The 15277-nt window shown below is 45.4% G+C and overlaps 1 protein-coding gene across 1 annotated transcript in view; it reads right to left on the bottom strand.

The window, feature by feature from the left end:
- Positions 1 to 13945: 13945 nt before the first annotated feature.
- Positions 13946 to 15277, bottom strand: part of LOC142574572 (cytochrome P450 3A41-like) — a 30481-nt gene continuing 29149 nt past the window's right edge. The window contains exon 14 of the mRNA XM_075683622.1: positions 13946 to 15004. Coding sequence (XP_075539737.1) covers positions 14828 to 15004 — 177 coding nt within the window. The 3' untranslated portion in view covers positions 13946 to 14827. The remainder of the gene's footprint in view (positions 15005 to 15277) is intronic.

The raw sequence follows: 15277 nt of genomic DNA, 5'->3' as shown, positions 1-15277 counted from the left end.
CCGGGGGAGGGGGCCTCTCAAACTCCGCACCCCGTACGGCGGCAGACGAAGCCACGTGATTGCGAAACGCAGCCTTGGAGGAGAGTGGAGAGGGTGTGTACGTGAGAGGCGACCGGTCGGCACGGACTGCTGAATGCGCAAAGCCGCGCCTGAGAGGGAGGAAAAGCAAATGCTGAAATAAAAAAAGAACAAAAAAACCGAGCGGAGCCACATTTGGGTGAGCATCTGTCGTGTTCTCGAAGCGAATTCTCGCTCCTCAGAGCTTTGAAATATTGGCATGACCTTGGCACTTCTTATTTTATTTTATTCGCTTTCTGGCTCTTGGTTTCGATCGATAACACAGCCCCGATAAATATTCTACAGTTCAGAAGACGCAAGTTGCTGAACACTGAATGTTGAGATGGAGGTTCTGAACTGGTAAGGAATAGAAGCTCTTACCAGTCGCGTTCGGGCAACAGTATTTGTCACGAACATTACCGAAATCATTCAAGAAGTAACACTGAAACGAGAAAGGTTTTGCTTACTTGAAGAGGTTATCTTATAGGTACGTGTTTGGCCTGCTAATGCAAATATAGTACATGTTGGAGATTAAAATGCGAAGGCTGCAATGGTTTTGACACGTAAGGAGCAGTGGCTAAGGCTAATTTGCAAGAGGGTAATGACTATTGATTGATTATGATGGGTGAAATCAGCCTGTGGTAACGTGGCGGAAGTTTGCCTGCGCAGAGGAGATGTTGCAGTGGAAAAACTCGGTATGGCACCATTGTTATATTGATGCTTCGAACGGCAACCTGACGGCTAGCTTCTACCATCTGCTCTGTGCGTTTTGTTATCATTTGTATTTATCGAACGTTCTCGATTTCAGCGCATTTGTTTGTTTTCGGGTGTGATTCACTTGTGGAAAAAGCCTGATAGCAGAGAAGCTGAGATAAGTTACTGCGGCGTTCATTACCTCGGACATCTCTGCGTAGCCTAACCGGAGCTTGCTCTTCAGGAATCGTATCCTATAGCTACTTAGCTAGTGCGATGACGAACTATTTGATTCATACAGTTGGCCTCTCAGCAAACCCAGCTTGGCCATGTCTATGTCTATGAATCTATATGAAACACAGTCATCAGGAAGAATGAAAAAGATCTACGTAAAAGAATACCAGTGTCAAAAGAGCTTGACGATCCATGGTAGCCTTTGGTACGAATAAAGAACTTCAGGACATCTGTGTGTCTGATGCGCTCCAGAAAGAACTCCGTGCGTACAGAAATCACGTAATTGCCACAATTATTGCGTACAAAGCTCACGCGATGCTAAGAGTTCCAGAAGAATGACGAACGCTTGTATTCACTATAGCATGACGTGTACGACTCGGAGCGAGTATTATATGCAAGAGAAACTACTAGTCGACTTCGCCGAACATACTTGAACAACAAAAGAGTAATTTGTAGGGATGGGGCTGCAGCCTTCGTCGCAAGGCAGCGTTGGGCAGACATGAATACAAGAACGGGAAAATACACATCAAGGACGCCGACTCAGCAATAATTCGCTTCTGTCCTCCCAACCTAATCATTGAACTCTAGACGTTTTGGCTAAGAACAGCCTAACTGCACGTGCAGCCTTAGCAAAACAGCATGTGTGAATGATCTCTCAGTGAACGAAACCAACATAGGGCATGGTGGTCAGCAACGACACGGAAAGGCCGGCCGTACCAGAAGGGATGCAATTTTGCAACCGCCCATATGAGATAAAAACACTCCCGCTATGCAATAGACGTGTTGCATACCGATTTTGACAACAGATGACTAGCGTATACGCATTAACAGGGTACATGCCTCGTTCCTGTAGGCCCGGGACTGTGCCGATACTATGTCCAATGGCGTCCGTAAACACTTCTGTATAGAAGCAAAGGGGTCGAAACGGGCGTGGCTTGGTGGAGCAGTTAGAACGGCAATTAGCTCGGAGAATACGTCGGCTTGTACAGGACTCCAACAAGTCAAGCAGTCTTCATTGAGAAAGTCAGTAGGAAAGAGTGCGAGGGCCACAATGCCTTTCACGAAATGGCGTAAATAGGAGGCTACAGACCCCGAAACTATGGACATCGTCCGCTGTGCGGGGAACAGAGAATTTCGTGATGGCGCAAATTTTCTCTGGGTCTGGTCAGAGTCCGGAAGCGTCAACAAGAGGGCCAATCGCTGTAATTTGACGATGAGCGACGTCGAGAAATTCAGCATAAGCCCTGCTCTCCAGAACCTAGCTAGAATGGTCGATAGAACCTCAAGGCGCGTCGCGAAAGTGGTTTAGAATAATATCACGTCGTCCAAGTATTATAGGCACGTGAACCATCCGTATCTTTGAACCATTCGAATCCTGAATCCTCGTTGGCTTTCGCTGACAGTGAGCTGTGTGTTTCAGGTGACGATATCACCCTACGCAATGACCAGGTAGTTGCCGAGTCGAGTAAATAGCGTCGCGACTTCGCGGACACCTCATCACGCGGCACTTTTCGCATTTCGCGCGCTGCGAGTAAAGAGTGTGGAGGAAGTAATTACGCAGGAAATTGCAAATCAATGCGTTCCTGTAAAACACAATACCAACCTTACCTCTGGATGTCTCGCAAAGAACTCAAAAGTTAAAAATTTAATTACTTTTTATTACTCAGCTAACTCGTGCGGAAAATTTATTCTGGTGGCGGAAGAGCACTAACGAGTGAGCACCGTAGCTAAGTGCTATAATTGTACCTTGCATCCGTTTCTCCCCAGTTTCTTTAGCAGGTTGGCTAATGCTAGATGTGGACACACTGTATATAACCCAACTTTGTCGCTAGGCTGAACATTCTGGCTGAAATCGGCAATCACATTATATTGTGTCATTCACGCGTCGACAGGAAAATGAAAACGCCGACACACTCGGCCCAAAGGCACATTGACATGCATCTCCGTTCACGGAATATGTGGCGCTATACGGCAGGTAATACGTGCATAAAATGGTACCTCCAGCGCCGAGAATAGTAAGCGCATGAATTGCCCGAGATTGTGAATGTACGAGTATACTTTCGTGTAGTTATATATAAGGAGGTCATTGTCATTGGGTTGCTGCATTGGCCTATAAGACCGTTTCTTCCGCCCAGCTACAAAGCTCATATGTCCAAAAGTGTTTTTTCTGTCTTCTATATGCGAAGTCAACAATTTTTAGTATTTCTGGAGTTTTAGAAATCGCCTTTGGCAGGTACCATAATTCTTGGCTTTGAGCTCGAATATTCAGAGGTGGACAATACTAGCGCGAGAAATCGAAACATATACTCAAGTAATTTACAGGTATTCATTAACTAACCACCTAATTAGTTACCTTGCAGCATATATTACAATCTATGAATTGTAGCCGGTGAGTTTGCAAGACTCATCCACTTGAAATAAATCTCCAGGAGGACACCTGCTTCGAAATATTATTTCCCAAGGTGTGGGAGAGAATACGCAGGCGTTCCAGTCACTTTTGCGCTTAAATCCATAAAATAGCGTTTTTGTTTAAAATGTTAGAGGAGCAACTGTGCATTTTACGGCGAGTTTGGCGACGCATATCCCCAAACTGGTGTCATCCTGGAAGTTCGTTCCAAGTCGATACGCCTTGCAGACTCATCGGCTACTGTTCGTAAATTGCAATATGTGCCGCGAAGTAAATCAGTAAAGTAGTTATTAGCCAATTTACTTTAGTATTTGAATATTTGTTTGAATTTCTCGTGCAAGTAATGTCCGGCTGTCGAACTAATCCAGCTCAAGGACTAGAATTAGGTTATCTGCAAACGGCGGTCTTTAAAACTCCCGGAAACTGTAAAATGATCACCGCACATACAGCAGGCCCACCCAGACGAGACAGACGCGCCCACCACGCGAAGAGGCCTACTTCGTACGCCTGCTTCCTACTTCCTGCGTAGTTCAAGCAGGGCGGTTCTCACGAAGCGAATGCACTGATGCAAGAGAAGGGGTCGCTTTGCCTGTATACTTCGGTAGGTTCTGTTCACTTGTTGTCCCCGACTCACAGTCCAGCTGCAGGTTGTGGATTGCGCTGCTTAAAGATCTCTTTTTGGGTGCGCATTTCCCAAGCACAATAATGTCAACGATGCACCACTTTTGTTGTAGGGGCCCTCCTCTTGGGAAGGGTTAACAATGTCGCACAATAATAATTTAAGGGGCGTTGAAAGGAAACATTAGTAAACCTCTCTCAACACGCCGTGAATCCACGGTGTGCTGCGGCTTGGTTTTTTTACGCGATTAGTATTGGGATACTTCTAGCATTTTCTGGTAACCGTCTATCTAGCTGTTCGTCGTTCTGCCTCTTTACATTCCCTCTGCATCTCCAACCATTTTCCCGTCAATTCTGGTTACTGTTGGTCCATGGTCTAACAAACAGAGGATTAGGCTGCTGTTCTGAGGGAACCCGGTTCGAAACCAGCCGTCGTAGCAACTTGTGTCCTTGTGTAGGCGCCGCGCCTCAATGAACCTCTGGGCGCCATCAGATTCACAGGGTGTTTACCATCGGGTATTTAGCACTGTCTAGCTCTTCCATGAGCCTCTCTGGCGCCAACTTAGGTCACTGGGTAAGTATCACTGGGTATAATATGTCGCTCTTGAATGACAAAGAGAGAGCGAGAGAAGTCATAAGAGAAAGGCAGGGAGACCAGGCTGAGCCCGGCCGGCTACTCTGCACTGGAGAAGAGAGAAAGTGGATTGAAAGGGGAGGAGGAAGAAACAAGCTCACAGTTTGCACTGCTACACACGCAAGCGTTCATCGCTGAGTCGCTCATAGGTGGTCATGCAGACTGGTTCATTTCAAGAAACACACCAGTGCCTTTGTTGCCTTGCAGATGTCAGATGCACGTGGCAATGGGCCCAAGATGATTTCCACTGTCAAGGGACGGTCCTCTAAGTCCCCCACAGCTAACACTACAATTATACGCTACCTAACACACACGATGCACATACTTATACACTATCTTTCTCAACATTCTGATGTTTCATTTAACTATATATCCATAGATATAAAAGACATATTATTCTACTTCGCATCAAGCACTCCTGGTTGTTATTGAAAACAAAACTATATTTAGTTTTAGTCCTATTACGTTCCAAAATAAGTGTGGTGTTTCTTTTTCAGATTTAATAAGATTGCTTCAGCTTTACCGTTCCTCGTCGTTCTCCCATTGGAACGGAAAGTTCTTCCTTCAAAACCGGGATATGTATAGGGTTCTCTAACGCTCCCTTCTTGAGCGACTTATTTCTGGCTCACCTAGACAGGAACGTCGAGACACGGCTGGGCAACACAAAAATTAGGAAAGCCTTTCGTTTCGTGGTGATTGCATGTATATGATGCAGTACGCGATGCACGTATATGATGTATATGATGCATGACGCAGTCGCCTGCATCAGGCGACTGCACGTATAAGCGAGATGCCTGGTCGTCAGTCGTTACAGTGTGATTCGGATCTGAAATATTGAGTGCGGATTCAATCTCATTAAATACAGTGCATTATACGGTGTCATTCTTCGACGGCTGGTACCGATTCTCGCGCAATGAAGATGGGAACAAATTGTCTCACGTGCAGGCTGCCACCTTCCTCGAACAGCCAACATTCCTTCCCCTACGTAGTTGCTTAGTTTTTATTCGGTTCGGCTGCTAATCACGAGGTCTCGGGATCGAATCCTAACCGTGTCAGCCGTATTTCGATGGGTGTGAAATTCGAAAACACCCGTGTGCTTAGAGTTAGGCGCGCGTTAAAGAACCCCAAGTGGTATAAATTATTCCCGAATCCCCCACTACGGCGTGCCTTATAATGAGATCGTGGTTTTGGCACGTAAAAACTCCATAATGTGTTAAGTAACATTCGTTAAGGATGTCCTTGGCAGTTGCACAGCTCTTGCATAGAAGTGTCAGGAGTTGTGCACGAGGTCTTTTAATATGTGTGTAGCCTTTATGGCGTTCGATACCTGCTAGTCTACATTGCGGCTTTTCATAAAGGGGGAATGGCAACATGGTAGACAATATGGAGAACCTTCAAATCACGCATATATTACTGCCCCATAATGTTAAATAGCGGTCTTTCTTCACGCACGTGGATAACCGTCATAGGATACTACTTTGGAAACCAACTGCAAATACTGTATTTGTCATACCCCAGGGTGGTACCTGGCCTGGTGACCAGTAAATGTGACGTAATATTGCGAGCAGCTTCGGCCATAGCATGCTAACGGACGACGACACAGAGACAGTTTGCTCAATTTTTTTTTACTTTTGCGTCAAGGTGCATAACCAACATAACCATGTATATGTCTTAATACTTAAGCCCATCTCGATTTGCAGCTTCGCCGGTAGCCCATAAGTGCTGACAGCAAAGTCGCTAGCGAAATAGTCGGGGTCACCTTAACAAAATCGACAGGTCAAAATCAAAAGCTGTCCACGATGGCGTCTCTCGTAGACGCTGTGCGAAGTTCGGACGTTCGGATGCACGGAGTGCTTCTGACGGTTAGCCTAGCTTGTTTACTCCGCAGCATTAAAAAGGGAAAAAGAATAAGGAAAAGAAAAAGAAAGAACTGTATCAAAAGCCCAGAATCAATCACCGCTCGTCGCGACTAAACGCTCTTAAGGTAAGTCACTTCCAGGCGACGAGAGGCTACGCTTTATCAAGAACACTGATATCGCCGGCGGGACAAGCGTTGTGGCGAAGTTCAATGGGCAGGGATAGCTTTTAATTTTATTTTTATTTTGTTGACGTCATCTTGCGTCACCGCGAGAAGTTTGAAAAGTTTAAGGTCAGTATGCCACCTGGTGGCACTCACGCGAACAAAACCCTCGTGTCCTGAAAAGCTGCATACGCGCAGAGAAAAATGGTTACTAAGAGAATTTATGTTTATTCTCAATATGTATGTGTACTATTATTCTGGTTAGAATCGTTGCTTGAGTGTTTATTTGTTATGTGACGCTGCTGTTCGCGTTATCGATTTAAGAGCGTCTTTGTAATCTGGTCTTATTTTCACTTGTATGCGACAGCGCAACTTTGTTGTACCTATGTAGTATATTATTACATGTTGTACATTGCATCGGTATTTGAAGCTGAAGCATGTGGAAGCAAGACGTCAGTTTTCCTAGTCATCTTATAGCACGGAATCGCTTATAATTGCATTTAACCCACCAGTTTGAGCATATCGGGTATGAAAAATGCGTAATGATTTCTAGGCCTACTAAACAAGGAAACCCATCAGTCCGCTACGTAAGACAAATCGCTATAAAGAAGTTAAGGTTAAAACAATAAACTCTAAAGGAAAAGCGTTGTTATGGGTGCGTTTCGAACCTACGACCCCACGCTCAGAAGTCGAGTGTCTTATCCACTTGGCTTAACACTCACGCTTACAGAATGTGAACAATATGAATGTGTTGTACCGGCGGTAAAAAAAGCAAGCGTCAAAGGAGAATAATTTCTACGAAGACTTTTTGAAACTTTTGGTGATGGTGGGATAAAACTCATCAATACGACACCGTGTAGAGCCGACTTGCAGCATGTATACATCCCGAAAATTGCAATTTTCTGAAAGTTATATGCCAAACACGCCACATCCCTGATGCGTATCGGTAGTCGCGGAATGCGCCTTCCGTTGGCGCGTTCGCCGACCGAAATGCCACCGATTTCTCAAAGATCACGCGCTTCACGTCGCGCAGCAATGACAGATCAGCATCCAATGAGTTTATGAAGTTGATAAATACTGATGAGGAATTGTATGGGCCTCGCCACGCTTGATAATGGTTCGACGCGGGTGGATGATGTGCAAAAGAGCAATAAGGAATTATAGTCATCGGAGCTATTCTGATAAGGTGGATACGGCGCGATATTTGTAGGATGATGTCCGATAAGATTGGTAAGAATCGGATTAATTGCGATAAGATTGATAACGACTTATAAGTGTTGATAAGGGTCGGATATAGTCCGATAAGGTCGATAACGACCGATAAGGGTTGATAAGTGTTTATAGTGGTCGGATCAAGTTTGATAAGATTGATAATCAAACCGGGCTGCGCGGAGATGGGGAAGTGGCAAAATGCTGGCGAATGCTTAGAAAACTCGAATGGAGTTTCTGCGTTATTTTTTTGTTCTTATTTGCATTTCACGTTGAGTTTTAATATGTAAGTGACAGCATAAATCTAAATGGACAGTAAGCATTATTAGAGGTGGCTAATGGCAGAAAATTTTAAATGTGTAGTATCAGTCTGGTTTACTACAAAACATAAGGCCTTCTAGAAAAACGGAGAAACTTTGCTCATATACCACACCGAAGTTCCCTCCGGAGTTTTCCCGGTGGGGGGGAGGGGGTGTTCCAGGGTGCCCCCCCCCCGCCCCCCCGGCGATGCCGCAACCTACCCCGGAGAGAAACTGCAGCGCGCCCGCTTGGTTGTGACAGCAACGAAGTCACTACTGGCGCAGCCAATCGCGCACCTCTCTTTCGCTTTTTTTAGTGTATTCGCATAAGCTAGTGCCGGAGGAGTTTTCGGCGTACAGGTGACAGATGGACGGACGGACGAATCGGCTAGCCATATACACCTTCGCTGTAAAGCATCGTGATTGAGCTAGTGCCTTATCTGCCGCGCCTCGGCCTAAGTAACCCGTCGCGTTTGGTGTTAGTTGTAAGCAATCTGTGATAGCTGATGTCTTAGCGTATATAAAGTACACGGATGTTTTTTTTCTTTTTTTTTTGCCGCAAAACCTATGAACAGAAAAGTGAATTGAGAACGTCAGTGCAAATGTTTAAACGTGCGTTTTGGTCGTCCCCGTCACCATATCTTTCTCTAATGAGCAGAAAGAGAACATGATCTTTGCCTTGGGATCTGCAAATTGCAACAAAAGCAAGGCCGTACATATATATCAGTCATCGAAGTGTGGCGGTAGACCAAACGCATCGACTGTCATAAGAAATGACGAAAACCTGAGACAAACCGGCAGCTGCCAGAAACAGCGGCGGAGCGCTTCATCTTTGAGTCCCAGCCGCGCACGTATGTTACATCCTTTATGGCCTCAAACCCTGATGCTAGCGTGCGGGACGTGGCCGCCCAGGTACCAATTTCTAAGTCAACAGTTTGGAGGATTCTAAAAGACGGCCTTTCACCTGTGCCACCGTAACCAGCACCAATGCTTGGAAGATATGGGATTGTAGAATCGTCTAGATTTCTCAAATTGGGTTTTCACAAAAGCCGATGAATCACCATACTTTTCAGCAATTCCATGTGCACAGAAAGCCAATTTTCACAGAAACACACCGGTAAATTTGTATAATGGACTGTATTGGAGTGACTACAATGCACACTGGGTAAAGCGCGATCGGCACCAGTACCAGCGATTGTTCAATGTGAGGTGCGGAATTTATGCCGGTGCTATTAGTCCCATCTTCTTCGACCACCCACTGACTGGACAGCGTTACGTGGACGAAATCCTTGAATGAGTGGTGGATGAGTTTCTCAACGAAGTCCCACTGTCACGTCTTCCACGTCTGTGGTATGAGCAAGATGGAGCAACAGCACACCCCAGCAGCCGAGCACTAAATTGGCTGGATCGACTTTTCATGCGCATTAGATTGGAAGGCACGGGCCTGTAAATTGGCCAGCTACGTCACTTGACCTCTCTGCACTCGATATCTTTCTTTGGGGTTATGTGAGATATCGTGCTTACATCATCGAGACGGACGTCCGATTAGCTCAGGACGAGGATAACGGATGTCTGCCGTAAAATTCGAGCGTTGGTCGTCAAGAAAGCCACTTAAGATGTGATAAAGTGGACTCAGTACTGCGTAGGTTCAGAAGGAGACCTATGCGAACATGTCCTCTAGGCAGCAGCTGGTGTTCAACGGCGCTTACGAATTCATAGATGACAAATAAGGCACAATGAAATTTGATGCATTTCCCGAAGCTGTTTTTGCAGCACGTATATACTATCACGAAAACAAAAAGCGCAACTTTAATTTGGCTTTGATTCGAAGTAAGTTTCTGGCGCGAAATATAGCTGCGCGCACCCTCTGTCAATGCGGTACGAGCAAATCCGGGATTTCCGAAACATGCTATGCCTATTGCATTGCTTTTCGCGGTACGTGCGTGGTCAGAGCAGCGCTTCGACAGCGCTATCAAGGAGCTTTTGTTATTAGTGTAATCAGGCGGCCTTGAGAGACGGATAATAAGTGTGAGGTAGAGAAGACGGAATAGCTGCAAAGCCGCGAAACCTGCTGTTGATGCTCCTTCCGTACCATTATCAAGGTTTTTTTTTTTAAGGATGTCTTGTTGGGCGAGTTGGTCACAATTCATCTTGGCTACTGGGCGCGAAAACACACACGACGCAAGGAAGGAGACGGGACAGAGCGCCACTTACAACTGCTTTTATTCAGATGCACACCACACACTTATATACCCGTCTTAGACGCAAGGACACAATCATATCAAGATTGATCAAGGTGATATCAAGGTGATGCGCTGTCTTTTCGGGTTTGCGACAGACATTGCAGTTGCTTTCAATCAGCTCATTTGAGGGCGCTGCTTTGTGATGCGGGTGGGAGTGCAGTCATGTGGCATTTTGCATATTTCGTGAGCTTTGTTCGCCAGTCCGAAATAATTGCACGCAATTAGTACGGGGCTGAAAACACAGCAGTCAGATGTCATTTGGGGGTGCTTGGGGGTGCCTACAAATGTCTCATTGACACTTTTATACTTAAGACAGTGCTTCTCGAATTCGATGATTAATTGCAATTATCGAATTAAAGTTGAGGAATTAAAGAAATATTGGCGGATACTCCACGGTACTGGAAACAATATTCACTGGGTTTTCTTCGAGTAACCTAACTTCTCTTCTTTAAGTCTTGGTGCATGATAGCTGGGTCACCCTGTATGATTCGTTGAGTAACAGAAATGAGGTCGAGCCGGATTCACTCGAAATCAGAATCAACTGCAGTCATGCGCAGAAGCGCTTATCCTCGGACTCACAGAAAAAGAAAAAAAAAGACAGAGAGAGGCTGCAGTTTCGCCGGAAAGGTGAAGCAGTAATAATGATAGAAAAGTATACGACAATTACGCGAAGGAAGCTCACACCACCGAGAGACGCAAGATTCTTAGTGGTGGGAGAGGACTCGGGCTGTGAACTAGAACTGTCTCCTACTATGATGTCCATTAAATTCTCATATAAAGGCCGTCACTTATAGGCACAATTCTTCGAGGTCGCAGGAAGTTTGTTCAAGAAGTGCAAGAAATGTATGTATATATATATATATATATATATATATATATATATATATATATATATATATATATATATATATATATAAGGCTGGTCGCCCCCCCCCCCCGGAAAAATGATAACTTTCCGCCTATGCTGTCCGCGAATCCTGGGAGCGATTGCTCAGGAAAGCATATGCTGAGTCGAACATCATATGCGGCACTGCAACAACAATAAGCCGCCGTTATTCGGTGCTCACATAGCCGCTTTCTACGTCGGGACTATACAGCAACTATACATCACTTCCATTTGTCCAAAAATTTTGTATAGTGGACACTGAAGCATTGCAAGTTTCTCATTAACGTACCAACCAAAAGACTTGCATGCCGGCAGAACACATTGCTTATGGTAGAGTGGGAATTCCTTTTCATTCCGGCCTTGTTTCTGTTCCCTTGTTGTGTTGACAGAACTTAAAAGACTACTCTGCATTTTCTATTTCAGGTAGCAATTCTTTAGAGACAGATGAATTATTACATCTCTATTTAGAAGTGTTACTTTTGTTTTATTCTTCCAACTATGACCGAGCATGGGCAAACGTGATGGAGGTTGCAGATATAGTTCAAGAGAGAGATGCAAATGAGAGAAAGGCAGAGAGGTTAACCAGAGTTAAAACCTGGAGAGACAGTCCTGCAGTTACATATTGGGCATGCTGCTCTAGATACGTCGATGACGAAAAAGCACCGACTGCGACGATTTGGTCCCTTGATGATAAGGGCGGAAAACTTTATAGGCAGTAGGGCAATGACCACTGATTGATTATGATGGTTAGACGGAACAACGTTCGCCTGAGAAAGCGTAGTTAAAGATTGACTGTCCATAGAATCTGGTGATGAGGAAAACAACTCTGTCCGTCAACGTGGCGCTATTAGCGCTTGCAACGGCAGCCAGACAGAATAAGCTAGCATCTACCGTCTGCTCTAGTGTTTTGTTTTTACTACACGATCTTCCTTTGAATGCACTTGCGTTTGATAAGAGCGATGCAGCAAAAAGAAATCTGGAGTAAGACAAGCTGAGATCGCTCACTTTGGCATTCATAACCTTGGACAGCTCACCGGAGGTTGGGGCCTTCAGAAAGGATATCCCCATAAGAATTTGGCAATGAATAATTCACTTATTCATACAATGGCCTCCCAGAAGTCCCAGGACATCGGTGTTCTACAAATGCACGTTAGATTCGACGCAAATGTTCTGCGTTCACGCTGGTTCGTATCCCTCGGCACAGCCAAATTACTGTTATTTTAACAAATAGAGCCGTCAGGTCAAACCTACAAACCCTCCATAAAAAAAAAACAGTGTTTAAAAAGCTCGGCGGTATTTCAGAGCCGTTTGTACAAGTTCAAACTTTCACGAAATATACGCGCTCGCTGCGCGCTACAGAGCTCTGTGCTTACAGAAACCACGCACTTACTACATCTATTGTGTATAAAAACCACGTGATCGCAGAAGTGCCCCAAGAGCACGGAGCGAATATATACTCGTGCACTAAAGCAGGACATTTACCCCTCAGAACCAAGGCTCGAATTCACAAAGCTTTTCGTTCGTAAATTATGTTCGTCGTTGGCTGGCCGCCTTCGCTAATGGCGAGTCCAGCACCAAAATTGGCTTTAATTTTGCTCTTACCAACAATTCTAGAGGAAGAGTATTTGCTGAATATAGATCCAGTATTCTATCCAAGGGACGTTACTTCTCCACTTCGACGAATGTCATTGAGCAACATAGGTAGCAAGTGAAGAAACGGGCTGCAAGGTACGCACGAAATGGTGCACAGTTTCTTTTCACGGCAGCTATGAGCAGGCAGGGTCAAAAGAACGTGAAAATATAAATGCAGGGCGCTGACAACACAAAATGTCGCTTGTGTTCTGTCACGCATACTGAAACCTAATGTTTGTGCTCTAGAAATTCTGGCTAAGAATGGGCTAGGTGAGTGCGCATCCTAAGCAAAACAATGGCTGCAATTCGCTATGGAGTAGTCAAAGCACCTCGGCTTCAACGTCCCAAAAAACAGAACAATTCGAAACTCTTTCCGTATACGGCAACAGCCACGCGCTGACGTCCTCCTTGAGGGGAGAGCGCTCAATTGCGGCGATCAGTTGGGCCAATCGTGAAGCTGTAGTTGCCGTTGACACAGAGAATAAGGGCGAATGAAATACGAATCGGTCTCCCGTTCATGCAAGTGCCGTTCGGCAGCGTCATACGAGAATGTCGCTAGCTTAAACCCTTGTTATTTTCTCGCTGCACTCACAACACTAAAGGGAGGTGGCCACTCCACATACAACTGGCTAAATGTACCAAAATTTTGTCACTAGGCTGACCATACCGACTAAACGCTGGTATACAAGTGATCATGTCTACATGCTAAAGCAAATTGTGCACTTAAATAGACCTCTGTCCACACATATGCTATGTTAGATGAAAAGCAGGCAGTATACGTACATAAAATGGCAACTCAGTGACCGAGGCGAAAGAGCACGTGAATTCCTGAAATCCCGGTATATTTGCATGTGTTTGTGTTAGGAGGTCATTCCCGTTGGGTTGCTGAGCTGGCCTATGAGACAGATTCTCCAACCCTGCTATGCGTTCCCAAAAGCAAGAGTGTTAACTTTTTTTTTCTCTATACATAGCAGAGGCGCCCAGACGAGACAGAGGCGCCCGAACGAGAGATCCTTCCTGCGTCTCAAAGTTCAAGCAGTGCACTTCTTCCCTAGCCAGTACAGTGATGCAAGCGAAACGTGACTACACGCATACGTCTGCGTTATGTTAACGTGCTATGCCCGACTGCCCGTACATCGAAACTGTGGATAGCGCTGCTTTGAAGATCGCTCCGTAATAGCCGCCAAGCATTTGTGAAGCCCAATAAAGGCTACGAACGTCGCCTTTGTTGTGGGGGTTCTTGGGAAGGGTTGAGAATGCTGAAAATAGTCATAAGGTTCGATGTGGCCCCAAGTGCGCCGGAAGTGCCCCGTGATCAATTCCAGAAACGGAGAAGCGGGAGCGATGGCGTCAGTGACGAAGAATTGCGAATTAAATAGTTGAATTGTTTGAGAGTATCTGACAATCTCAAAACTGAAAAAGCTGAGATTCGCCTTTAGAGCTACGAAATTTAAGCAACGTTTCGTGCTTCGCTAGACTTTTCCGGAACGTACAGCTTAGTGAATAGCAAAAGCATGCAGTTACGGTTGACATCATCAACTGGAAGGAAGCGCTTGATTTTCCGTGTAGATCGTCTAGTGTGATAGAAACGTAGAAGACTCCATCTGCGGTTAATAGGCACATTTTATCACACTCGTTGCCTCTGAACGTGGAGGTGGTCCCATCAAAAGAAACATTTGATAACTCACAAATTTCAGTACCAGCAAGGTACTCTGGGTAGTACTTTTGACAAGCGCTCAGTGGCCGGAGCTGCAACCGCCACATGGACGAAATACACATTCCGGCCGTGCGCCTGCCAAAGCATCGATGTTTGCCAAGTAGAGCTGATTTGTCTCATAATGCCCAATAAATTCCGTTTTTCACGGTATATATACAAGAGCTCATTCCTCTTTCCGTTATTCGTATGGGTGCTTGGAGGATGCTCTGGAAATCGTCCTTCTTTTGACTGCCTGAACAGGTGTTAGAAATGCGGCCGTGGCTCCGTCTGTGGCGGGACAGCGTGCAACTGCTCGAAGGATCACCGGGCCGTCGGGGAAAGGAAAAAGGCGTCGAGGCTTGTACTTCAACGGGATCTGTGAGAAGAAATACAATGGCAGCGCGAAGCAAAAAAATTAACAACTGCTTGCATTTCGGCGTTCTTCTAGCGACAAGAGACCACTTATGCCATGAAATTAAAGTCGAAAACAATTTGTGATCAAAGCAAGTCAGAGGACCGATAGAAACTTCGTCAAACTTTATGGCTTCATAGTCCCGACTGCATAATGTTGATGTATTTTATTGTGTGCGTTTACCAAAAATTACAGTGGGTTACGATAATTGCAGTGGGTTACAATGGCCTACACTGC

This window comes from Dermacentor variabilis, chromosome 3, assembly GCF_050947875.1.
Source record: "Dermacentor variabilis isolate Ectoservices chromosome 3, ASM5094787v1, whole genome shotgun sequence".
NCBI classification, from domain to species: Eukaryota; Metazoa; Arthropoda; class Arachnida; order Ixodida; family Ixodidae; genus Dermacentor; species Dermacentor variabilis.
The sequence above is the reverse complement of the archived record's forward strand: the minus strand, read 5'-3'. Positions and strand labels throughout refer to the sequence as shown.